The sequence below is a fragment of the Dermacentor variabilis genome, chromosome 2 (assembly GCF_050947875.1).
Source record: "Dermacentor variabilis isolate Ectoservices chromosome 2, ASM5094787v1, whole genome shotgun sequence".
Classification (NCBI taxonomy): Eukaryota; Metazoa; Arthropoda; class Arachnida; order Ixodida; family Ixodidae; genus Dermacentor; species Dermacentor variabilis.
This window is the reverse complement of record NC_134569.1, coordinates 103603983-103631482: the sequence shown is the minus strand read 5'-3', so window position 1 is coordinate 103631482 and position 27500 is coordinate 103603983. Positions and strand designations below refer to the sequence as shown.

The 27500-nt window shown below is 48.7% G+C and overlaps 1 protein-coding gene across 8 annotated transcripts in view; it reads left to right on the top strand.

Moving 5' to 3' along the window:
- dlg1 (MAGUK family member discs large 1) overlaps positions 1–27500 on the top strand; it is a 717696-nt gene that overhangs the window by 339584 nt on the left and 350612 nt on the right. Inside the window, exon 1 of one of the 8 annotated variants that reach the window (XM_075681548.1) lies at positions 3297–3362. The exons of the other annotated variants lie outside the window; for them this stretch is intronic. Within the exon in view, the coding sequence (XP_075537663.1) occupies positions 3312–3362 (51 nt within the window). The 5' untranslated portion in view covers positions 3297–3311. Of the gene's footprint in view, positions 1–3296; positions 3363–27500 lie in introns of those variants that run through there. 8 annotated transcript variants of the gene reach the window in all.

Sequence of the window (27500 nt, the reverse complement as noted above, 5' to 3'; positions counted from 1 at the left end):
AGTTGCAATGTAGATGCGGTGTATATGTGCTTCAGACTAGAGAAAGGAAGAAATGAAAGTGCAACAAATAAAGAAGGGAAATATTTATGCCAACGTGTGCCATCTTTTCAGTTCGCTAAACAGATCGTAGGTGAAACAGTAATATGATTGGGCAAGGAAGGATTTCTGCATAATTGTTCATTATCCACCATTTGCGTTTCCACATTCTTGTACCCGTGGTACCTTCGCGACCTATTTTAGAAGAAACCATTTGCACCAGCTACCAGTCGCGGTAGACAAAGCTAATCAGAGTCTTCCGATGAGGCATTGAAGCGTGAAAAAGTCGATGGAGCTTAGCATGCGTAATTAAGCTATTTATGTTGTGCCTGCTTTGCATCCCTCCGTGAATGAGGATTGGCTGTATCGGTGAGATCGGTTTGGTGTTGGTGGAATAATTTAGGAATTTTATGCAGCCTTCACCACGTTCGTGACCACGTTTTCACGTAAATTTTTGTCGACGACAACCGAGGAATACAGTGGCATACGTATCGCTTTCCATCTCTACAATGTCCAAAAAAAACATCATAGAGATGCGCCAGCCAATTACGACGTTCGTTCATTTCCGTGGCATCAAGCGCGCTCTGCTTTCCCGCGAGTGCTTATGACGGTTAATTTCACCTTACAAATCCGTGTTTGTGTCTCTGCTCTTAGGATTAAAGCACAACGTCTGTGCAAGTTTGACAGGAGCTCATGACATCAGTAAGTACTTAGCCAAAGCTAATAGTTTATATAGAAATAACGGGCTGTTATTTTTTCTTTTATAGCCTAGCATTTACATTAGCAGAACAGTCGCACTGAAAATGTAGTATAAGCGGACGCCAGGTGGTGCGGCCTGTTATTTTTTCTTTTATAGCCTAGCATTTACATTAGCAGAACATTAGCAATTACATTAACAGAACAGTCGCACTGAAAATGTAGTATAAGCGGACACCAGGTGGCGCGGCTCTCTTTCAGAGATGAAGTGGGAACAGGCGTTGGCTTCACCTTCCTCGGGCACGGTGTTCCGCGGAGCGCGGAAGGACGAAAGGAAGGCGCACTGCGGTCTTGTGGGCGGAGCTTGTACTTAATGCACCGTAGACACACTGCACCCAGTTCTCTCCTAGTACATAGTGCGGTTGTCGTTTACGTTGCTAATAAAGCTTAGTCAGAGCTCCCCGATTCGTGACTCGTTATAATTCGGCATGCGCGTTTAGGCCAAACGTTGGTAGCGCAGAAACAAAATTGTAAACGCACAACTGCGATGTTTGTGCGTACGTAAGATGCGTTGATGATTCCGTTTTCCTTCTCGAGTGATCGGTTACCGCTCTCCCCGTTGCTCCAAAGCAACGCACGCTGTTCAGAAATAAGGCGCCACCTCTAGTCTTATGAGCAGCCTAATGAAGCCGACTTGCGCTTGAGCGATATATGCACGCGACGTAGAAGAGGTAGAGGGCGTGGCGTTGAACTTCACACTACGTTCACGGGGAGCAGGCGTTCGTCTTGTAATTTTTAACACGCTTGGAACGCGGGTCATCTGCGATGTTCTTCATCCTGTCAGCGGAACCTTATGAACTGGGAAGAATTTCAGGAACTATGTGATGGATCGATCGTTGATATGTCGTCGTACGCAGAAAGATGGCTCATTTTTTGGTGTGTTTTGGAATATGATGTACATATTTTTCTTTTCTTTTTGAATTCTGCTGCTTTACTCACTCGTGTCTTGTTGTATTACTTAGCGAATGCAAGTAGTGCTCTCGTAAGTTGCCTATTTATCGAACTTAGCTAAATGACCGTTTTTGAATGATGTAACCATGCGTTGTTAACGGAATGCTTTGCCGTTTGTTGCGTTCTGACGTCTTTTATCGGCCCCAGATAAAATAGCAGTCAGGGGAGAGTGTGAGAGAATGGGGACAAAGAAAAAAAAAGGAGAGAGAAAAAACATTTGTCGGCGTAGAAAGCGTATCCATCAATGTTAACGGTGGGTGATATGTCTTCTATGACCATATCGCTTCTAATTACTATGTGATAGGCAAACCTTGTTTTGCACTTAGGATGGGTTTGAATTCAAGACCAGGTATACGTACGATCTTGGCCAGTCTGAATATGGCCCAGTCGCCAGCGCGATATTTCTTTATATGGTATGTTGCTGCAGTAATAACACCGAAAGAATGCAGTGTTGATTCTTCATTAATTTTAGAAAATAACGCAGTTTCCACTTAATTGGCATACAAATAGATCTAAAATGTACCATGTTGGTTGTTCTATGACCGAGCTCCCGCTTTTATCTCCTCCGTAATAGCGGGTAGGGGCGGACGGTGGTGGCTACGGAGGACGTTGATTGAATGTAGACGACTGCTCTTGATTTCTTTTTCTGTCTGGAACGGCGCAATTTCTTGTCGAATACGATCGTCAAACAACGCTGGAAAATCCACGCGAGTATGTCTGATGTCGCCGTCCCCTTAGTCGCCAGCTGTGTCGGTCGATAGCGCATTGTTTCTCGGTTGCTCTGGCACCCCGACTTGCCTTCATCAATGCGCGTGCTGGCGGTCGCGGCATGCTTTGTTTTTTTTTTGTTTTTTTTTCTCGATCGGCCGCGTACGTGAGCCAAGCAGTGTATGCCGGGGACGGAACCGAGCTCCGCCGGGTTCTCGGGTGGCACAGAAGGCGCGTCATTCCTCGTCTCTCGATCGGCTCGTGTTTTCCCGTTTCATAGTGCACACGGCACCATAGCCGCCAGCGTTGACCTGCCGCAGCAGCTGCTCTGTCAGTCAGGCATCGATCAGCCCTCGCAGTCGACGTGCGGTGACGACGTGTAGCGCTCGAGATCCCTGAGCTTTTGACGCATCTCTGGCTGCACTCTAGGGACTGCTCTCTGCGACATCGAAAGATAGGCCAGCGCAGCGCTGAACGTGCTTTTTTGTTGTTGTTGTTGTTGTTGTTGTTGTTGCTGCTCCCCGTTTCACCGAATGTCCAAGTGATTGTGCCATGTCTAGGCTCTCGCGCGGTTTCGATTATGACCGCTAAGTGAAAGTGTGCTCAACCGAAGCTCATATCAACAAAGGGGAGTGGCAATCCTTTCCCGGCTGAGGGTCAACTTCGACACGTCTTCGATCGTGGCAAAACTTTTCGTTGGAGACGTTCAGTTTACTTTCCTGTTCGCGTATTTCATGGAATGAAAGGGTTCGCATCTATTTCCGAGTACTTGCAAGCATTGACGCGCCACTTTCGTTATACTGAGGCAATGGACGACCTCCTGGTGTAGCCCCGGTGAAACTTTTGACGACCTTTCTATCATGAATGGACTGATGCGGACTTGGGCTCGCCGCTCTTACTACGAGTACTTGGTAAGGAAGCAATGTCCGCTACAGCGGCAGCGTGCCATTTTTCTTCTTTCCCGTTGGGAATTTGCGCAGTGTTTTCAATTATTTGTTCCATGGTATCTCATCACATAATTCACTTCCTTGCAGTCAGTAAAATTGCAGGTGGGTTCACAAGGTTATGTGCATTTTTGTGTATTGATACTCCGATGTCTATTGTACTGTACAATATATAATTGGTTCTGTACTTAACGCATAGAAACTTATGGATCCCCCCCTCCCCCCTCCTTTCTTTTCTGTCTTGCAGGTAAGCACTATTTGTACATCTTGACCGTGTAATGTTCGTCACGGTGCTGTTGTCATTAGCGAGGCGGAGTGAAGGTGACGTCTACGGCCACTACAGGTAACGTTTCGGTTCCCAGGTCAAAATTTGAGTTTCAGTGTTTGTTTTTTTTAAATAGGAACTGCGTGGTGCCTCATTGAATGTACGTGCGGCACTGAGATTGTGTCTGCGGGGAGCTGACAGTTTTTTAGATAGTCTGCAATCTTTTCACCGTTTGTGGCTTATGGGTGCACCTCAACAGCGACGCTGGTAAAGGCGCTTCGTCTAACTTCAAAGCCTTATTTACATGCTTTCGTGTTCCACGAGTACTCTTGTCAAAAAAAAAAATATTAAAAGGCAATATTTTCATGATGACGCCACTGTCGAAAATACTCACCAGCCGCGAAGAATAGAATACACATTATATTGATCCACAAAAAGGCAGACGTTAAAGAATTGAAACATTATAGGCTCATTAGCTTATTTCCAGTATTTTATAAGATATTCACCAAGATAATCTCCAATAGAATGAGGGCAACACTGGACTTCAGTCAAGGACTAACAAACTGACAAAGAAGCTCGAAAACAAGGACCGCGCAAAGGGCGATGGAACGAAGAATGACAGGCGTGACGTTAAGAGACAGGAAGAGCGCGGTGTGGAACAGAGAGCAAACAGGTGTAGCCGATATTCTAATGGACATTAAAAGAAAGAAATGTAGCTGAACAGGCAGGTTTCAGGAAAGGATATGCTCCAATGGATCACATCCATGTCATGAATCATGCAATCGAGAAATCTGCAGAGTACAATCAGCCTCTCTATATGACTTGCCTAGATTACGAAAAGGCATTTGATTCAGTAGAGATACCAGCAGTCATAGAGCGATTACGTGATCAAGGAGTATAGGACGCTTACGTAAATATACTGGAAAGTATGTACAGAGATTCCACAGCTACCTTAATTCTTCACAAGAAAAGTAAAAAGATACCTACAAAGAAAGGGGTCAGACATGGAGGCACAATCTCTCCAATGCTATGTACTGCGTGCTTAGAAGAAGTATTCAAGCTATTAAACTGGGAAGGCTTAGGAGTAAGGATCAACGGCGAATATCTCAGCAGCCTTCGATTTGCAGAGGACATTGTCCTGTTCAGCAACACTGGAGACGAGCTACAGCAAATGATTCAGGACCTTAACAGAGACAGTATAAAAGTGAGGTTGAAAATTAATATGCAGAAGACAAAGGTAATGATCAATAGCCGCCCTAGGAAGCAACAGTTCAGGACCGCCAGTCAACCTCTAGAGTCCTTGAATGAGCACGTTTAGCTAGGTCAATTATTCACAGGGGACCCTGCGTGATCATGAGAAAGAAACTTACAGAATAATAATATTGGGTTGGAGCGCATTCGGCAGAGATTGTGAGATCCTGACTGGAAGCTTACCATTATCATTAAAAATAAAGGTGTACAATCGATGCATTCTGCCGGTGCTGACATATGGGGCAGAAACTTGGAGACTGACAAAGAAGCTCGAAAACAAGGACTGCGCAAAGGGCGATGGAACGAAGAATGATAGGCGTGACGTTAAGAGACAGGAAGAGAGCGTTGTGGATCAGAGAGCAAACAGGCGTAGCCGATATTCTAATGGACATTAGGAGAAAGAAATGTAGCTGAGCAGGTCATGTAATGCATAGGTTAGACAACCAGTGGACCATTAGGGTTACAAAATCTGTGCCAAGACAAGGGCAGCGCAGTCGAAGATGGCAGAAGGCCAGGTGGGACGATGAAATTAAGAAATTCGCAGGCGCCAGCAGGAATCGGTTGGCGCAGGGCAGGGGTAATTGGATATCGCAGGGAGAGGCCTTCGTCCTGAAGCGGACATAAAATAGGTTGTTGCTATTGTTGTTGTTGTTGTTGTTGTTGTTGTTGTTGTTGTTGATGATGATGATGATGATTAGCACCAAATATAGCTCTGCGTTTCCCTCTTTGAGCTCTACGCCACCAGGTGGGGCGACCAACCCGGCCGGTCAACTTTAGGCCTCCGGTAACCCGCTAATTTCCTAACCGTAAAAATTAAGTTTGTGGACAAATTAAAATGCTCTATCGAAAAAGCCTACCAGAAGGTTCGGCGATCGTGTTTATGGGGCGATATGCAGGAAGGGCTAACTAACTACGTCGTCATGTTTAGATCGACTGTCGAAGAGGTCGTTCAAACGTAATGCACGAACAAATACGTTTGCGCCGGACTCGCGCCAACTCGCGACCAGTGCAAGGCGATCCCCCAACCTTCGCAAGGTTGTGGGATCGTTTCCCACCTGCGGCAAGTTGTTTTTCATCCACTTTCATTTCCATTAATTTGTCGTTTCTTTATTTAATTTATTAAGCTCAAGTAATTTCCCCTATGTTGTCCTTGGTGTCAGTGTTGGCTTCTTATGATATGACTAATAAAAATCGGGCCCCTCGGTTAACCCGCTTTCTTCTCGTTCGTGTGTGTGTGTGTGTGTGTGTTTTGTGTCCGTTGTTCTGTAATTTCCCTGTCTTTTTATGTATGTGCATTTTTCTTTATCCTTCTGTCTGCCCTTACTCCTTCCCCAGTGCGGGCTAGCAAACTGGATATCTATCTTCCGTTTAACCTCCCTGCCTTTCATATCCCATTTATCTCTCCCTCTCTTGTTGGGCGTACATGGTGCGCATATATTCAAGTGTGCATCCATTCACTTATGACACGTTGACGACAGAGTGGGCGTAAGATTCCGTGCCATTAGGGGTAGATGTGGGCGACACTGTGCGCGAAACGTACTCTGACAGGAAGGGGCGCTACTCCCTTTGTCATTGTTTAACGAGTGGTACTCACTCTTTCCGACGTTGCGGGGCTGAAGCACTTTCTTTGAAGGTTAGCGATACAACGCTGGCGGATGAGCAAATTTCTGTACCCTCGAAGAAAGTCGTACATCTGTCGAAGTGCCGGTAACGCGCACGGACAATTTTGGAATGGTCCGCGAACTTGGCTACACAGATTCATGTCATTCCTTAACATGCCAGTCACTGTTTTTGCAATCAACTACTGCACACGTCTTCAATACAGATGATTCAATCCGGCATGATTGGAGCACAGTGTGGCAGCGAAAACTCAGTTACATTTCCGACAGCTGATCGCACAGAAGCAAGGTGGAAGCGGTAATGGTTTCGTATTCGTGCGCGCTCGCTGAGGCGACGTGCGGCGCGCCGCCGGAAGTGCCATCTCGCTTCGCTAGAGCAAACTGCTCCTCGAATAGGGTCAATATGGATGAAAGCGTGGGGGGAGGCCGTCAACGTGGGAGGGAGGGGGCGGCTTCGAATCCGCCAACAAGTGCGTACTTTGCACAGTCGCGCGCGTCGTATTTCGACAGGGATCTGCGGACGGGTCGTACCTTTGTGCGCGTTCCGTTCTCGCCGCTCTTGCGTTGAAGCGATAGGCTGCACGAAGGTCACTTCGCTCGCTGCTGCTGCCGCGCTTGCTCAAACCAGCGTTTGGACAGCGAGTGTCCGCGGTCATCGAGTGGGATGTGTACATGTTTGCCTATGGGCGTTGACACCATTATCGTTAGTTCAATCAGTTAGCGAATGTTTCGTAGTTTATACGCCCAACAAAACCACTGCCCTTAATTTGTATAGCTGTCTGCTAATTTGCTTTCGCAATTGATGTTTCACCTTTCGAGTGAAACTGCGACTCTTTATTTTTTTCAGTCATTCTTAGTGTCGCTAATGTCAACGCAACGTTGGATCATTAGGATTTCTTCACACTTCGGTATTCTTTTCATTTTTCACGTCGTTGCTGTTGATTCTGTCTCTACGTAATGTTCCTTAGTATAACCCCTTTTATTCTTAGGGAGCTCAGCAACACACAACTTCGTGCTTTACTAAGTTATTGCATCTCGTTAAAGCGGCATGTGTGCGACGGAAGGTTACGATGTTGTTTAGATAAGAAAACGCTGAAATTATCCGAGATCACTTGACAAGAGCTTACAAAGTGCTGGAGGCAATTCACGGGCACTTTTGTCGTATTTTGTTGTTCTTGTTCGAGTTGTATTCTGATGCAAAGGAAGCGAACACTCGACCATTAGCTGCTCCCGTCGCGTGAACGAGCGACCATCGTACAGCCTTACTGGGTCATGCATGCCATATAAGGGACTATAGGGAAGAGAGAGAGAGAGAAAGCAACGACAGGAAAGGCAGGGAGGTCAACCAGAAGAGCACCCGGTTTGCTACCCTACTTTTGGGGTGGGGGAAAGGGGAATAGAAAGAGGAAAAGAGTGAGAGAGTATAGTGTCCCTCCCACACTATAGGGAAGTTGGGAATCGAAGTGCCCAGGGCAGGCACAAAAAAAAATGCGTCATTTCTTCCGGAGCTAACAAGTTTCGCGAGACGTGTGAGCGATATATACTCTAACTGCGTGAGCCTTAAGCACGGTTCCCTATACGTATGAACGCGTTGCATGAAATGCAATGTGCGAACTTATTTTCACGAATTTCTTCACTGTCAATGCGCGTAACTTTCGTACGTCGAAACTTAGCGTAGTGCCGATATGCGGAGCTGCATACATCTTATAGAGGTGGCGTTTCGCGGTTTTTATTTGTTCCCAGGACAGAGATGCGCTCATTGGCACTGTACTTCGTGGCTCAATATGTGCTGTATATAAGCAGCGGTATAAGCAGTGCTGCGGTATAAGCAGTGCTGGAACGTTGGGTGCGGTGTAAGCGTTTTGTGTCTGTGGTAACTCCGCTAGCGTTGAGGCAGTGCACGCGGTATAATTCTTGCCTCCTTATGTAGCAAGAAGTTACCAGTGCCACGTTCATGCGCCAGCATCTCCTTTTATCATGTCAGTAATAGTAAACATAATAAGCCTCGCACGCGTGAAAGGAATGTTTAAACGTCTGTTTAAACATCCACGTTTAAACTCCACGTTATATAGAAGTCTTGGATGAATCGTAAAGTTGGTGTAATGTTGACAGTCTCCATGCGTATAGTTCCGTGCTGTTCCTCTTTATAGGGGTGGGAGTGGGGAGGTGGCATGCACATGTAGTTTCCGCTTTCATCCAGAGCTGTAAGCCACTGGGCCCGATCTTTAAACCGTTATTGGGCACCGTAATTTATTCCCCACAGCCGAGAAGTTCTAATGAGTGACGCTCATCCTCCCGTATTCCAGTCGCGGTCCGAACTCTTTCTTCTTTATTTCGGTACTGCGCGTTCAGCAAGCATCCCCTCCTGCGAGTGGCTTCCCGCGTATCGTTCCCGGTTTATAGTTTCGCCTCTTCTCTCGCTTACACGTTTAACGTACCACGCAAACAGCGCCTAGACAAAACCCGCGCGCAACGGAGAGCTGCGCTCTCGCCGCTTCGCGGAGGAAGTTCGGCGGCTGCTCGATCGCGCTACTCGACGAGGACGTGCGCGCTGCGTACGTGTGCGCACGGCGAATAAGAGGCGCGGGGTGACGAGCCGCCGGTTTTATGTGTCTCTCTGCGCGGCTTGTCTGGTGCACGCAAGCCGACGCTCGCGATCGAAACGACGCCCCACGCCATGCCTCGCGTGCTCGCCCTCGCTCTCTCGTTGTCTGTGATATGTCCGTCCCGGCGCAGCGAGCGAGAGACCGCGCACTGCTTCCTCCACCACCGCCGCCGCCGCCGTCGTCGTTGGTCGCAGTGTAACGACTTGGATCTTGTGTAATGGCGACCAGCACCGCGTTCTCATTTTCTGTCTCACTTTCGTTCTATCCGGCGTTTCCGGTGCCTTTGGATATGCAGAGAAGCGCTGCCCGCAGGGGCGTGACTCTACTTCGAAATGGTCGCTGCCGCTGCGTGTGGGCGCACGCCACCATCTCTCGGCGAGGACGAGGGGGCGTTAGTTTGCGAAAGGAGAAAAAAAAAAGGCGATATGTGGTGGCGGCGAAGAGAAAAGAGAGAGAGAGAGAGAGAGAGGTAGCGTTCGCTTCGTCGATTAACCGCCACGAATTTGACTTTTCGTACTGCGTCCGGGAGAAGAAACGGGAATGCGGGGGTGCACCGCGTGCAGACTTGCACCCACGCGTTTGCGCCTGACAGGTTTGACTGGTGTTACTTCAACTTTTCTTTATATTTCTTGTTCGTCCATATTAATTGCCGTTACCTAGAAATTTCAGATTGCTGTGCGAAGGTAGCTCGAGTATTCGGCAGATTCCAGCCGCGCGGAGCGGATGTAGTTTGGCGCTATATACTTTTTAGCGTTTACATGATGTTCTACGTCAGATGAAAAGATCAGCCCCGTCAGTTCCAGTACAACGCTCTTCGGGACTATTGGCCTGTGTTATACTGTCACGTTTTCTTGTAAAGCCTGCTGTCTTTCTGGGTGTTCCTTGTGTAAATTATTCGTAGAGCGAGAGAGAGACAAAAGAAGGCAAGCATAGGAAGTGAATTATTAGTGTACCTTTCAAAACCTTTTCCTTCTCCTCCCCTCTGATCCGCGCTTTTTCTCTTTTGTTTTTCTTCCTAATTCCGAGAAACAGGTAATGACCTTAAAATAACATTCACAATAAATGGTTGTTGCGCACAAACTGAATGACGAAGGACAGCGATTTGACAAACACAAGCGCAAGTCACCCAGTTTATACTCAGCAACTATTTATTGTGGGCTGCTACCAACTAGCTCAAACCAGTATGCCCTTCTTAAACTAAAGTCCAGACGTGCTTCGACTGGGGCTGCTAGCTGGTATGGCATGACTGTGTGGTGCATTCTTCGTGCCTTGATTTTCGTGTGCGCGTCCGCGCGCGCGTGCGTGCGTTTTGTGTGTGTGTGTGTGTGTGTGTGTGTGTGTGTGTGTGTGTGTGTGTGTGTGTGTGTGTGTGTGTGTGTGTGTGTGTGTGTGTGTGTGTGCGTGCGTGCGTGTGCGTGTGCGTGCGTGTGCGCACCACCGTTGCAGCGCAACAATAGACCAATGACTCTTTAGTTTCGCCCTATATATCGCTGGTCTAGAAGTACTTTCGCCGGCTGGAAATCTTTCGATTTGTGCTTTTGTTATTTGATACTGTTTCCGTATTTGGGCGTCAAACAAAACGGCTATCTGCAGCCGACTTTGTGTTAATCAGTTGCCATATGCGTACAAGTTGCATATGTACATGTCAATGTGGTCATCCTGTACTAACTCGCCCAATTTTTTAACGTTTTACTTGCGTATAGAAGCTCAATAGATTTTGCTTTTAGTTCGTCATCTTCTTTTGCGCCTGCCATAGCGCATGTGACTGGTAAACAAAAAAAAAAAAAAAGAGGGGGGGAATTGAAGGCTGGACGAGAGATCGCAGCTTCAATATCATGATATATATATTAAGAGAACCTTTCGACAGCAGTCCATACTATAAAATTGTGCTTTGTGACGAGAAGATGGGTCTCTTCGTGTACGAGTAAGAAAGGAGGGTGGAGTGGAATCCTTGGTTGAATGTTGTTGGGTGAGCGGGGAAGGGATAGTTGGAAACAGATAACCAAAGTGAAGGCGCTATTTGAAACTCCCGTTTTCTTGTCGCCGGGGCACGGACGGCCTGATGCGGTTGGCGCGCCGTAAAGCTGCCCGGTGGCCCGATCAAGAGCCGTCGGCCGGACATTTATTAGAACTGATCGGGTGCTTCCGAGTACGGTTTATCGCGCGCGCGCAGGACTCGCGCGAGCGCTCGGTGGCGAGTTCTGCTCGCCCGATAAGTTTTCCCGGGAGGCGAAATTGCGCCACTGTGTCGCGACCCGTCGCGCCGGATGGGGTCGCGCGCAGCAGCAGCAGCAGTAAACTCGGCGTGTTGCCGCGCTTTGCTATAGCGAATCCCTAGGAGTGCGTAATAAGGAAAACTTCCCAAGGCCGTACTGGGTAGTCTTGCGCTTGGCGCGCGCGTGCTCCGCCTATAAATAGTCCGCACTGACGCCGCCACGGTCCGTGCCTGCGCCGATGCCGAGCGAGGGCCGCGTGGAAGCGGCGTAGAACGGCGCGGCTTGCGTACAAATCTTGATTTTGTCGCAGTGAATGCAGAGTGTATAATTACCATCCCATTTGCGCAGCGCGCAACTGTGCCGAAACCATGGACGGTGCACGAGCGGTTGTCGTTCTGATTGTAGGTGCCTGCCTCAATGAGATGAAACGCTCTCGGTTCAATGTTTATCGCGACCGGTATACTTTCCTGGAGTGCATGCCCTGCAGCGCTTGCGCTGTTCTGCTCGTGGATGGTTCCGAGCACGCTTGCACTTTGTTTTAAGGGGCAACAGAAGCGGCCTTAATCCACAACCTTCGGTTGCTTATGACTGACGTCATCATCGCGCGGGCTTAATTTTGTATGCCCAGCTGCGCTTGATACAATAGACCAATTTATACATTGGCAAATTCCGCCATAATGTCGCGTTCGTATTTGCCAGCTGAGATTGGCTCATGGAGCAGCTTGCTACGGCCTCTCTTATTGGCTCGAAAATGCCGACGTTGCGGAATTTGACGATACGGTGTAATTTCACGGTGTCGAGAATAGCATGCCGGGTGACTTAATACGAGATATTTTAGTCGTTGAATCGTGGCAGAATGTACCCACTCACACCCCGACACGATACTATGAGAAATTAGGGATCGGCACCGAGGTATCGCGTGGTTCAGCACATATTAAACTAGCAGCCAATTCAAATGCGACGTTTTTTCATGGTCGCGTTTTACTGCAGTGGCGTGACTTCATGAGTTGCGCAGTCGCTGCATCTATGTGACTTAAGGTTGAAGCGCTACGACGTGGTTAGACGCCTTCCTAAAACTTCAGCTTCAAGTGACCCTTGTTCGTGTTCCTTCTTTTATATATTTCGTCATCTACATTTAATTAAATAAAATGTGGTCACCGTGAGGATTTGATCCTCTGCAGCCCCACCGCCACTCCTACCGTACCGTAGCCGAGAGCGCTAACGACTGCGCCACCGTTTTTTTTTATTACATGTAAAACAAAACTGAAGGTATATTACAGAGCTGGCACAGCTACACACTCAAAGCTCGGGCAAACACACACATGCGTCCAACAAGGGCGTCCAGTCAGGAGTAGGTTCCTGTACTGCGTGCACACTTTGCACATAAGCTGCGTTTTCACGATAGAAAGATCTTGCAGATCGCTTGATTTTTGCATGGCGATCACACTGTATACATATCCATTGGCTGCATAAAGCCGGTGATATGCATGAATATGTCATAGGGAGGAGCGTCAGAAATCTTAGGCGGTGGAAACTCAATTGACTATGGATGACCTTTCTGACCTTTCCAATGACCTTTCTGGGCGTCCGTTGGAGAATGTCCCCCAAGAATACAGCATCCCTACAATCTATGAAACAGTGATCTATGGTCTCGGCACGTGGACAGAGTCGACAGTTTGTTGACCACGGCACAAAGCAGCCCCTCAAATTTAACCAAGCTTTAACAAAGAGTGTTTCCGAATGTAAATTAAAGGGATAATATTTTTACTCCAGGAGGTACACACATTTTCCGCACCCGCCTTAGTACATTCTGATATGACCGACCTAAATTAGGTGCACAATACAATAAAGGATCTGAAAAGATCGGGTCCACCAGTGCCGCAGAAATTGCTTTTAGACTCGCAGTGAACGTGTACTCTTGGCTGAATATAACTTTCTAGAAAAGGAACGAGTCTACGACCTCCTTGAGAAAGACCCAAGGAGCATGCGGAAATCTTAGTCATTTGATGACACTAGTATATTAGGAACATAAGGAACTAATCGAGTTGCAACATTTCGAGCTAAAAAACGGATGGTCACCGTCTCGAAAGAAAAACAGGCAAGAAACTTGCGTGACGAAGAGATGGACCAATCCTAGACCACCACGTTCAAGGAAGAGGAACAGATTGTCGCGCCGCATCGATTCGCAACTCGAACTCCAAATAAATGTTGCAAATATGTGATGCAGTGCCTGAAGGCGAAGTCATGAGCAGTGCAGTACTTGCAGTAGAAACTTGAGACGCGAGACTAAGAACACGTTGCACTCTTCAACACTAGACATTGACGAATTCTACCCTCGCCATGAATTCACATTACGTTGAATTTTTTCCAACTCCTCCCGATCAATGAGCGTTGCTACTTCTATACTGTGATAGAGGTATACACCTAAATAGCGCATATCTTTTTGCATTGAATGCCCGCGTAGTGCGATGGCATTGTGGCCCATAGTCCAAAAGAAGAACCTGAACTTTTTTTCAAAGTTAACGCTAGCATTTATTGAAACCATTGTAGTGCAGAGAAACGCGGACAAAGAAGAGGACAAGATACCACGCGCGCTAACTCACAACTGGTTTATTGGTTCGCCCCAGAAAATATGGGAAATAATAGATATACACAGTATAGCGCATGCGTGCACGTCGTTCGTGGCATAGAAAAAAAAGGAAAATTCAGAAAGGTTGCCGAAGCTTAATGTTCTAGCCAGAAGTATAGATACTGCTGCTCGCGAACTTTTAGAAGCTGATCACATTAGAAGAAGCGGCACGTATTACGTTAGCGACTCGTCCATCTTCTTATTTGGTAGCGACGCACGCCTTTCTGAACTTTATTTTCCTTTGCCATAAAGTACGTGTACGCATGTGCTACACTGTGTGCGTCTATCGTTTCCTATGTTTTTTTTTTTTTTCTGGGGCCACCCAGTAACCCAGTTCTGAGTTAGAGCCCGTGGTATCCCGACCTCTTCTTTGTCCGTGTGTCTTTGCGCTACAATGGCTTCAATACATGTCAACCAACTTGCCCCCCAAAAAAAGCTTTATTGTAATACTGCTAGCAACACAAGCCGTGCAAGAAAAATCTTCTTTGTTTGGAAGAGCAGTCTTCGCACCTTTTTTATCAGTACAAAAAACGGCCACGTCGTCTGCATATTCAAGAACCTGAATCTCATTAGACGGCAGTTTAAACCCTTGGAAACTTTGTTCTTTCAGAATGCTTATACAGAGTGGCTCTATATAGAAGCAGAACAGAAGCTGTGATAAAAGGCATCCTTTTCTTACTGATGTAACTGGCGTAATCGGATGATGCAGGCCTAATCGGATCGGAGAGACAACCATTCACTGTCAGCCACGTTGAGCCATTAGCATAACATATTCCGACACCTCTAAGGAGCAGGGATCCGTTGCATTGCGACACCGTTGCAACGTTGGGACAGTGATGAATAACTTTGAGCAAAGCGCGGCCGGAGGCGCCATTCCACTGCCGACGAAGTGCGAGAACATCGCAACGAAGCGAAACGTGCGAAGCGAGCTGCTGCAGCCTTCTCTCCGAGAGTAAAGCTCTGTTGAGAGGTCGCAGTATGGCCGGTGTGTCGTCTTAAGTCTTTGCGACCTCGTAAACAGCAACGTTACGCTCTGAAACATAACGCAGCAACACTGAACTCAACGACATTCCGCCGCAACGCTAAACGTAACTCAGCGAAACACTCAGCGACAAGTAATGCTCCCGCCTTGACGCATCACAAAAATTGTTGCTTATGTGCCTTCATAGGTTTTTTTTTTTTTTACAAAATTATTGTGCATGGTCGCATCATTCATAATTATAGAGATTTATGTTGCCGAAACAGGAAAGCCTATCCGCACTTACGGTTAGTGCCTGAGCAATGGCGGTCGCCACTCGCAGCTTGTACGCCTGTGTATAGCGCGTTCAGGCAAACGGAGGCAACTGAACGAAGCAATTTGCTCTTCCTTCTCGATGGGCGAAAGGCAGCGAGGGGGCGCCAGTTGGCAATAATGGTGTGCAGTCGTCGACGTATAAAGACCTCCAGTGTATAGGCGTTAATGACGATAATCCCGCCGCCTCCTCGCTGCTGGCTACCACGGAGCATGGACGCTGGATTGCCGTTATTAAATTTGTCATCAGTACGCGTCTGCAGTCATCAAAGACGTGCAGGCTTACTGCCGATGGCTGCTGGGAGCTTTCGATCGCTGCTTGGCGCGCAGAGCGCATGTTCATGTTTAAACGACGTGCTCTAGCTTGCCTCGCCCGTGATGACTGTTCGGTCAGGAGTGTACGACCTCTCGCGCTCCCGTGCGTTCAGAATTCATCGTCCGAGTTCGTCGTCGCGTTGATGTGTTTTCTCTCGCTCGCTCGTCCATGAAAACGGGCGGTAATCTCAAAATTCGAGAGACAATGAGAAAGCAAGGAACGAAAACTTAGCTGCCGTATGAGCGTCAACGTGCGAGTACAAGACCCCGGGCGCTTTTTCCATCTCTCCGCCTGTCTTTCTCTTCTATTTTTTTTTCCTTTTCTTTATTTTGCAAGTAATGGTTGCCCGGCCTTATTGCCAAAGAGCAAATGAGCGCCTTCTGTCTATTCTCGTTCACGTCTTATCCTTTCTTTGAGCATATATATATATATATACACACACACATATATATATATATATATATATATATATATATATATATATATATATATATATATATATATATATATATATATTCCCTGTTTTTTCTATTGTCCCTGAGGTGACGATGAAACGACTAAGCTGCTGATGACCCTCGCGGAGCCGGCTGCTATAAGAATATATGACCATTATCATTTGTCAGTTGAAACGGCTCTTTTTTATAACGTGTCCGCCCTCCATAATATTCTGAGACCATCTTAACCGTAGCCTCATCTGTCTTTATCAGACCATTTTTCCCGATTGCTCCTTTCTTTCTCTCTCTCTCTCTCTCTCTCTCTCTCTCTCTCTCTGTCTTTCTTTCTTTGGTCATGCAGGACACGCTGTACTGATCTCTGCGCGTACTGCTAATGTCTGTTTATTAATTAAAGCGCGTAATGACCGCTTTGTCATTCGTTCGGTCTCTGCTGCGTTTGACCGTAATGGAGGGGTGGGGGGGATCTTTCTCTTGTTCTGGCTTGGGTCGTTTGAATTCACTTGCAGTTATGAAACGATTCGAATCGCTTTGCCGTGACCGGTTTCAATTTCTGCTTCTCTTTCGTGGGGAAGCTTGCGTTCTTTCCTTTTTTTATATGTGCTGTCCGTCGTGTATATGATCGGAGCGTTCGTTGATAGAATGTAAATGGTTTCCTTTAGTTTACTAAAATTAAATGCGGAAAGCACGCTGGGGGAAACGCAACGACAGCGCCAGAATGGTAACCAACACAACTTTTTTTTTTTTAAACTGAGACATCTCATTTGTTGATTCGCGAGCAGGTTAAATAATTGCCCGTGCTAAGCTCGCCAGTCGAAGTCTCGTGTTTCGTCAAGTTAGAGACACAGAATACTACGCGGCATTGCCTTTCTTTCTTTCTTATTCCTTTTTTTTTCTTTTTGCCTGCAAATTATCTACTAATTAATTTTGAACGGCTTCCTTGTCTTCCGCTGACTGGCGTGCGTGTTCTACGCACTTTGTAGCATGAACTGTATAAGGTAAATGGGCGAACCTTTGCAGCATACGACACGGGCTGTCATCAGTCTCTCTATGCGCAAATATGACTGCGTGCTACGCGTTGAAACAGATGCAGTAGACTTGGAAAAAGAGTAAACTCTTAATTTTTTACCGAAATCTGTTTTTTCGTCTATTTCTTCCTTTCTCTTCTCCTTTCTCTCTTTCTTTCTTTAACCTGATCAGCGTACCCTCCTCCCGAGCTTTTGAATCGTGAGATTGGCCATATGTGCGGTAAACTTTCTCAGCTTCCCGGATGCGCGGTATTGTTCGGTCTTGTTCGACAAGAACGCCACCGGTCGGGTGTTTTGCTCGCAGTGCACTGCGTTAAAAGTGGGCGAAAACGGTCTCCCGACGAAGTTCGAGAACTGAAGAACAGACTCTGATGAGGCGCGGAACGATCTCCCGAGGTGCCGGCTAAACGTTGCGCTGCCGGCCATCGCGCGCAGCGGTGGCGTCGTGTGATCCAATTAGCGGAGTGCGCATCCTGTGGGCAGCTGTCCCTGGAAAAGCGGGAACCCAGCGTAGGGCACCGAGCTGGAGGAAGGCATCTGCGCTCGGGGATGCGGCGGGCAGATGCGGCGCGCTTGATAACGAGGCTGATAGGGGGGCAGGCAGGCAGGGGGGGGGGGGGGGGGGGGGGCGTGCTGGTAGATCTCGTCTCTTTCCGTGTGTGCGCGAAGCGGCTGCCGTCGGGAATGCGCCCAAACTTTGGCGAATCCCGGAAATATCTCCCCGCCATCGTATTTCCTTGTTTCGTTATTTGCAGTACCCCCCTTTTCTTGTGTGTAGAACGCTCGCCGTACGCGCGCTCTTGTTTGGACGTCCGAGTGCGACGCGAGTAGGCGTGAGTGGTCCACCCGCACCCCACCTGCACCGCCCCCCTTTGTCCTCTCGTTCTTTCTCTCTCGAGATTTCGTTTCCGCGCAACATTTCTTCGTTGTTTCGCAAACTTGCATTGCAAATATATTTTACTGCGTTAAAATTATATGGATGACCCCACGGTTGGAAACTTAAAGGTGCCGGCGCGTTTTAGGCAGCCTTATCACGGAGACTGCTTAGTAATGAAATGCGTTGGTGGACTCATCTTGACACCAGTTCACGATACTTGTCCCAGCTCTCAAGCGTTTCAGTGTGGTTCGTACGCGATGCCGGACGCAGTGTAATCAGACGCGTGTCAGTGCTAATCCCGATGCCAGTTATCAGCCTTATCTTGCGCCGCTATCATCATCATCACCAGCAGCCTATCTTTAGGTCCACTACAGGGCGAAGGCCTCTCCCAGCGATCGCCAATTACCTCTGTCTTGCGCTAGCTGATTCCAACTTGCAGTTGCAAATTTCCTAATTTCATCACCCCGCCTAATTTTCTGACGTCCTCGGCTACGCTTCCATTCCCTTGGCATCCATTCTGTAACGCTAATGGTGCACTGGTTATCTGCCCTACGCATTAAATGGCCTGCCCAGCTTCATTTTTAAATTATTTTTTGTCTTGATGTCAGCTAAAAAAAAAATCATGAGCCATTCCACCCTGTGAAGGTGATTGACCAGCGAAGCTGTTTAGCACACGACACGGAGGTGACACATAATTTTGAACAAAGGTACGAACTCATTTATTGTCTTGATGGCTGGTCATCGTGATGAAAGTTACGCATACTCATTTAGTGTCTTAATCGGTGGTCATTATTTCACTAGCAACTGCAATCACATTATTTGATTATGTCAAATCGATGCACGTATGCCGCTGGGTGATCGGTTGGGCCGGATCGGTGTGGCATCGCAAGGGATATGTCTGCAACACGGGACGTGTAAACCGCTGCCTTTTCGGTACCGACACATCCACATTGAGATCCCCAACAACGGGAACAGGGGTAGTGTCATCGCAGCTAATTCACGCAAAGTGAGTAGCCATGAACCTTACGGGACTAACAGTCCTTGCATTTTTTTTCTTGCTTACGAAGTTATTAGCCGTTGCTCACGGGGTTATAAGCCATTGAGGATGACAGTTTTCGACATGCTGTTCTGTATATTGTATGCGTGATTAGAAAGAATTTGTGCATTGTTCGCTTCTTTTTGCTGAGTGCTTGTAGCCTCTGCCTTACGGGGCTATGAGCCATTGTATTTTTTGCTTGCTTACGGGAGCGTGAATGTTTACGGGGGTCTGAGCCATTGATGATGACAGTTTTTGTTCACGGAGAACAAAAGTTCACGGAAGCCTAGCCATAGACAGTTTAGCCGTAATATCGGCTATCCCCGTAGTTCGTTATAGCGAAGTGCAAGTACGGCGCATCCAAGGCACCTGATCTACCGAATCCTTCGTTGAGGGCCGGCTATTAAGCTGGAGAGACCGCAGAGACCCAAAATTGTTCTAGAGGGCCGGCAGCAGTCAAGGCGATCTCGACCGTTGAGCATGCTTCTGTCGCTAAAGTGAACGGATGAATGAGTGTTGCGGCAAGGGCCCTGGAAGCTCCGGGATGATTATTATTCCACGCTACTGAATGTTGCTAATGTCAGCGATCTTCCGAAAAAGTGGTGGTGTTTAGCATTATTAATTGGTTGCTGTGATGTGCAGGCTACTCAGTAAGTATGCGGAGGCTCGTCCAACCTCAGCTTTATCAGGTCTCTGCTTTGCTTCTGCTGGCCGCGTTAGCCCTCTTCTCCTAGCAATCTTTAGTGATGCGCAATCCTCGAGCTGTGCCATCCATCAATGTGTCATGGCTTAGCTCCCGGCAAATTAAAAGGCGATGCTGTTGCGCAGCGAACGCTCTTGTCAAGCTTCTTCTCACTGTCTTCATTCGCCTCCTGAACAGCGTCGCAGTCGCTCTTCTGTCGGCCGTGCCTATCGACTAAGTTGTCCGAGTTGTATGAAACAGCGGATGCGCGCGACGACTTCACGGCGCGCCTGTGCCGGCGCTTTGTGGGGGAGCCTTCGGGCGCGTGCACTCCACTCTTTGGGCGAGACATTACATTTTATGCCCCTGCTTTGCGTAGAAGGGGAAGCTACACGCGCGCGTGTACGCTGTGCCGGCGGCTAGAACAAGCGCGCAGCCCAGGAGACACGCTCGGCGTTTCTTGCCTTTGCGTCCCCCTCCCGTGCTTTGCTTTCACCGCGCTGCAAGAAGCCCCCAAGAGGAGGCCTCTCCCGCGGTGAGCGATGATGCGTCTTCGCCAGACGGCGGCGGTATTCGCCGGCGAACCGCCTCGGGCTGCGCCGACCGCCTCGCGGCCACCATCGCGCTGCTCGCGCTCTGCCTGGCGCGCGCGCTGTGAGGTCTTGTTATGTGCATTTCCTTACGCGTTCTTGTCTTTGCCTCGGTGCGAATCGCTTTCCTTGTTTCGCTAACCGGCGAACCTGTTTTCCGGTCAGCGATCGCAAATTCCATTCCCCACGCTAGCGTTACGGCGATAGTGGTTTTATATCTCGACAGGAGAATACCGGAAGATTCCGGGGAGTAATTGCGGCTAACTATGCGTGTGCGCCGGCGGCGGCTGGCACGTAACGAGGAGCGAGAGTAATGAATGGAAGTTAGAACGTGGCATAGAGGAGAATTTTTGTTGTTGTTGATTATGGTTATTGAATAAGAAGGTAACTCGGCAGTCCGGCAGCCATTGCTTTCCGCAGTGCAATGGTTCCCCTCGGCAGAGTTTTCGTTTCTTCCTAGACAGCCAAGGATGCTGTCGTATGTGAACGCCGTAGCAACTTTGGAGGGCGTACGTAGCCCACTCGTGTTAGCGGCCATGCGAAATGTTCTCTTTATGAAGACGAAGCTTAAGTTGGTGGATCTGGCTCTGCCTGGACGACTAGCGCGTTTGTCGTTGTCTGACTATTCTTATTTTCCTGCTTTTATTGTGAGAACTGGTCCATTATAACTTGAGCCCACTGGTAAGCTTCTTTTCTTATTCTGGTACTCTCCGGGCGCGTTCTGTCTCGCGCACCGATCAGGAGCAACAACTTGACAAAGTTATACGTCGCATCGCTTCACTTTAAGCTGTACTCGCAGTACGCTGCCAGTTTTTTGTCGTGGAAGCTTTTCTTTTGCTGTTCAGCTCAATCCCTGAGGCCGATTATTATTTACGCGAATAAGGTCAGCTGAGATAGCGAGTTTCCGTGCTTGCTTAATCTTGCAGTTCTTTTTTTCACGCGAATAAGAATTGTATATTCCCAACTAAAGCAATAATGGTACGGTAACATTTCGTACTTGAATCTAGCTCGAACTCTCAGTGGAGCATTGACGCATAATGTTCACGTAGGATGCTGGTGCCTGCTTGCACTGTATGCTAGTATATAGTGATAGCCACCATTGGAATGATTGGGAGTACACAAGATTATGCCTAATTTTTGTCTTTCCTACTTCAAACAAGCTTCCCGGAGCTTAATGTTTTTCGTAAGTTTGTGTTACTACAGTGGCTAACGTCATTTAGCCTCCAGTTTCGGCCATTACACTACTTCACGAGAGAGTGAAGTTCTGTGTATCGACATCGATGTGGCCGAATTATGGATTGCTTAATGAATTATGTAGATTCCAACGGATGGCTGGACGCCAAATGAAGCAGGAGCCTTTGTCAAGCCTAACAGCGGAATTTTGTGGTTGCTTCCGTTTGTGTGCCATAAACAAATAAACTTCGAACTTCAAAAAATTAAATAACTTGTTTTGGATGTCAATAGTATTTATTCATGATGATTGTTACTCGTCGGAGACAATGAATCGACCCACGTACGCGAAATTATTCAGAATGATCTACGTCTTAGTGAAAAAGCTGTGACTTGCTTTCTGAACGGCTTCACCGTCAATCGTTCAAAAGTCCGGGCCGAACGCATGATTCTCATGGCGGTTAGATTACCTGCAGTGTCGGACTCCCATATACCCTAATTTTAATCGGAAACTTAGTGCCTTACAAGCCATAACTCGGTAGGCACGTACGCCAGGTGTTCCAATTACGCGTCACGGCGACAACCCGATCGAGACTGAAATTTTCGTTAGCATAAGCTGAAAGAGGTATCTTTTCTGCTACGACGCGTTTTTGTGTTCTTAGTTATCGCTATATTCCATTCCTGTTGCCCAGCGCGACCTCCTAATATTGATGATGACGATCTTTGACGCCTGACCCGTTATAACGGGAGGCGTCGCTGCGTTCGTACCGGTGGCTGACGGCCGAATCGTTGCTGGAACGCCAGCATAAATGCGGTGCAGCGAAGGTTCTCGCTGCCCGCCACCGTTGTCGTGTTGTACACAGTGAAATCACCTACACTCATAAAAGTGAATTGGGGTGTAACTCGGTCTTTTACTCGCACCGTTTCGGCGGCGGCGCGAGTAAATATTGTATCCATCCATCGCCCCGAGCCATGAGAGCATCGTTACATTTCATTAGCACCTCTCGAGCAACACGCACGAGGCTTCGCCGGCAGGTTGCCTGCGTCTATTAACAGTACGTGTCAGGAAGCGCTTGCGAAAGCGGAATCCGTACGCGAGGAAACGTACTGCGGCAGGCGTGACGTCACTGCGCAGTGCAGCGCTATCCGCGGCGCCTCAGTGTTGCAGAACGAGATTGCTCGACGATGAGAAACGTGCGAGGGTGCCGCGCCTGCCGATCGGAATGCAACGCGCACGCATTTCCCATACGTCCCGCCACGAAGATCATCTATATAGTCGGTGCATCTCCCGAGACGAGGGGAGAAGGGGCGCCACTTGGAATGAGGGGTGGAGAGAAGAAGGATGCGTTATTATAACGAGCCGGCTGTTGGTACAGGTGTACGCGACCTGCTGCTTTGCCACCTCTGCGCGAGTGCGTGCGAGCGTGGGCAGCGTGGCACTCGCTCGCTCTCGGCAATCGGAGCGTGCCTGGACTGCCATTTGTCTTCAGGGCCTCCTGGCCACTCGCGCGCGCTCTGTGCGCCTGTACTATGCCACTGCCGTTTTCTTTTTTTTTTCTTTTTACTAGGCAAATAAAAGTCGGGATGTTGGCTCTCTGTGTGACAAATGATGCCGAAGCTCGTTTCTCCCACGTAGTATATATGCGTTCTGGGGCAATCTGTTTGCGCGGCGTGGCTCTGTAGTCTATACTCAGTTGGAGCGGCATGCTGTTCCTCTCTGTCTCTGTCTCTCTCTTTTTCTTACGTGACATTTCATAGAACCGCTATGGCGAGCGGCGGTTTTCGCTTTCTCTGACGTCGTCACGCGCAGCTGCCGACGCGCCGGGCGGCTGATTGTGGGACGCTTAATGTAGTTTGCATTGTTGATGTACTCGCGAGACGACTTCGCCTTTATTGCCACTGCGCTATTCTTCCTCGTTCCGGAGCTCCAGATTTACTTAAGGTATGCCGGGGGTACAGACATAGACGCGTTACGAAGAGGACGAGTGCCTCCGGCACTCGTATGTGTCTGTCGTTAGCGTCGCGCGTTAATAACGTTAATTTCACATTTGTTACTTTCGTAGTTCTATATATAGAAGTGACATTCAGCGATGTCAGGCGTTCCTATGTGCCGCTACGTCCTCAAGCGGGACGCAGGCGAGCGTGTTGAAAATGGATCGTTTCCTCCCCGTGTTCGTGACCGAGGCTTTCCTCATCGTGCACTATTATTCAATTCAAGGGTCGGCTCTGTCTTGGTATGTGAACGTCTTGGTTGTCTAGTGTCTCACAGGAGCACCGACCACCGCGGGGTTCGGGGTTAGCGGGCCTCGGGGCCGCGTCAGCCGTCGCCTCGCGTGATCTAGCGCTCCGCTCGGCCTTCAAGAGGGAGCAGAGCGTTGCGCAAGCAAGACGCTCAGTATTGCCCTAAGTTAACGGAAACATGTTTGTTAACTTTCTAGGCATCCGGCGATCATACAAAACAGCACAAACGGCCAGTCCTCTGGTGGCGCGGGAAACACAGAGCTTATATGGTCTCTTGCGCCAAGGGGAAAACGTTGAAAGGCTGCCGCTAGCACGGCGCTGCAGGAGGACGGCTCTTCCCGACACGCCGCTCAGGGAAAAGTGTCCCCGCGGCTGTGCTGCGTATACTCTAGCTATGACCAAAGGGTCTCCTAGCGAGAGCTAGGGCAATCTCCGTCAGCTCGGCGAAGTACGACCTCGCCCAAGCAGTAGACAACGCTCCTCGGCTTAGCGTTCGGAAAAGGAACAAAACAATGTACGCGCTCGCCGTATAAGTATTAGGCAACTCAGTCGAACTGAAGTCTGAGTGATACATGAAAGAAAAGGGCCGGTGGATGAGAGAAAAAAGAAGTAACGTTGAAGTAAGGATGGTGGTTATATCGGCGATATAAAGTTGTAAACAGTCGCTTCGTAAGTAAATTAACGAGCATGGTGTCACGCGCACACAAGCAAACATGAACACATCTCACTCGGTGACCGCGCACACTTGCTGTCAAAACGTTGGAGTCGTAGAGCGGGGCAGCAGCAGCGAGCGAATTGACCTTCGTGGAGCCTCTAGCTTCAACCCTAAGCGGCGAGACACGGCGCACACAAAGCTATCAGCACTTTGTCCCCATCGCGGACCGCTTTATATATATATATATATATATATATATAGGGCCCGCTCCGACGCGTGCGGCTGTGGCATACGCAGCACCGCCGTAAGAGAACTACCCTTCCCTCCCTCCCTTCCTCCCGCCCCGTGGCCTTCCGCACGACGGAAGAAGACGGCGCGCTTCCTCCCCGCTTTCCTCCCTTGAGAGGCGACATTGGGCCGTCATTGTTAGTTCACCCTCGCAGGCTTTATGTCGCACATGCTGCATACGGCAGGCGTCGACGATGGTACCGTTCTTAGTATTTATGCTGAACATCACGGCGACGGCGTTAATGCGCCTGGAGTGTCCGTATAATCGCTATCGCCGTAAAATGTATGCGTTAGTGTTCTCGCTGCCTGTTGCGCCTGGTTTAGCGGGCGGCAGCGAGAGTAGTAGTAGTAGCAGTATTAGAACCTTATTACACGATGAGCGCCACCCTCTAAAAGCGGTCAGTGGACAATTACTCACTGACTCTTCGGGAATGGAGCAACTGATGATTGACAGCTCGACCGGCAGACGCGCAGAGACGGCGTGTTTGTTCTGTTCCTACTGGCGCACTCTATATACTTCGTCGTTGGTTTACTTTAGTCCCTGTGACCTGCGATCTCATTATTTTCTCTTTACTTCCCTTCCTGTTTGTAACTTCTGTTTCTATCCCCTTCTTTATAAAAAGCAGGCAGTCGTCTTGCCCTTCTCGGTGGCAGTCGCCAGCCTTCTGCTTTCATGTTAACGCGAAAGCTTTAAGTGCCCCGTTTCCCAGAAGATCCGGTGTCGGCGTCTGGCGTCGGCATCGGCGCCGGCGTCCCGTGGACGAAAATTGCCGTATATATTTAGGTATATGTATACGCCACGCCTTGCTGTATGTCGTGCGGTATATGCGGGCTATATTGTCACACCATTCTATCACTAAAGTTGCTCATACCTTGTCTTGCATTCTTGACAAAGTTTTTCATAGGAATTTTGAGAATGACAGCCCACAAACAAATCTCATGAATCAATATAGTGACAGCGCATGCCTTCTATGTTAAATCTTCTCAGACTGAAATATTTGAAGTGCGAAACAATAACAAAAACTCAGAAATGATGTAACTATTATGGTGAGGCTGTGTACCATCTCCGGGATCGGCCCACCCAAGAAGCCGCGTTTCTAACAAAGCTCGCCTTTGTGCATAAAGTTCGTCGCCAGCGTTTTTCAGTAAACATTACGGTTACATACTGTTAGATACGGGACCTTTTCCTGAGCCACCTTCGAGTTCACCAGGCCACATCGAATCGCGTCACACCTAATTAAGGAGCGCAGAAGCACATCTACCACGTTCCCGAGGAGCGGGATGTCCAAACAAGTTGGCGTCCCCCACCTCGTGCGCCACATGTGGAGCTATTGTCCCACTGCTTGACTCTTCCCGAAAGTGTAACGGGAGCCCTGCACGGTTCCAGGTAACGTGGGTCCTGAGCCAAGCTGCTTTGCAGCTCTGAAAGGTCGCTCGAAGACAAACCGTCTCCCCCCATCCGCCTATTGTGACGGCGCTTGCAAGCCGCGAGGCAGCGACGGCCGTAATGCACCGTGAAGCCCTGGGAGCGATCCCCCCCCCCCGTCCGCATTTGTGATGGCAGTTGCAGACCAGGAAGGCAATACCGCAGACAAGTAACCCCTCGGACAATTGGAGCCCAAGGAGCGACCCTCTGCGTCTGGTGTGACTTATGTTAAATTCCAATGGCGGAGTCGGAGCAGCCGACGGACTCCACAAGCGAGCACGCGACTCTGGCGCAGAGCAACGCCTCCAAATCCGCGAGTGGAACACAACCTGCGCCGCCGGAGCAAGGCGGAAACGGAACTTGTATCGCCGAGTTACCCAGGATACCTTGCGTGTTGTCACTTCCTTCCGCTGTTTGCTCCCACCACCGCCGCACCGGCCGCACCGGTCACTTGTTTCTTCAGCGCCGTTCACCTGTCGTTTTTTAAAAGTGCGGAATGGATATCTCGCCAAGCGTGCAGCAGCTTTTGCTTCCTCGCGAGTCGTGACCGGTGGCGCCTCCCAGCAGACAAACATGGTAAAGGAAATACGTCACGCAGAGTTCCGGTCCACTCCGCCGATTTTGGCGGAGCATCTTTTTCTGCTCCACGGAATGACTGCCGCTCTGAATCCACTCCGACTCTCTCATTGGAACACCTTACTCCCGCTCTCATTCCGTCATTGGAACAAACTTGCTCCGGAACGAGCAGAAAAACTTGCTCTGACTCCGCCATTGGAATTCAACATTAAATTCGCACGGGCGCCTACCATAGGCCGAAAATGACGCCACCTGAGCGGGCTCGCCGATTGGTCGAACGTGATGTGACTTCGAGACACCGAAGGGGTTAAAAGCCAGAGACCGGAAGCAGCAAGAGGGCATTCCTTCATTCATCTCTTTCGAGCTTCTTGCCACGGGCCGCAGCGTCCGAGTTGCTGCCGGCCCGTAATGACTTTATGACTATTCATTTCTTTGTACTTTCACTGTAAATAAACCTCCAGTTTGGATCTCAATGTCCTCCTCAACCTCGGCCAACTCCCCCACCCAACGGCAAGGTCCAAAATCTGGGGGACAGCAATTGGGATTGTCCTTCAGATCCAACGATACGCGCCAGTTGTCGTTAAGCGTGAGAAGCAGTCAGGGATCTTTGAATGCTATCGCGTTTCACTTTTAAAGGCGAAGCTTAAGCGTCCTCCAATTTTTCCCCTCTTTGTATATTGCTGTTTCTATATCGAATAATAATAATAATAATAATAATAATAATAATAATAATAATAATAATAATAATAATAATAATACTTATGTTTCCTATCTTTTCTCTGTGCAGCCCTTGTGTGAATATTCATGTGCCTTATTTGAATGATTTACAGAACGCGCCGTGGTTGCTGAGTGGCTATAGTGTTAGGCTGCTGAGCATGAGGTCGCGGGATC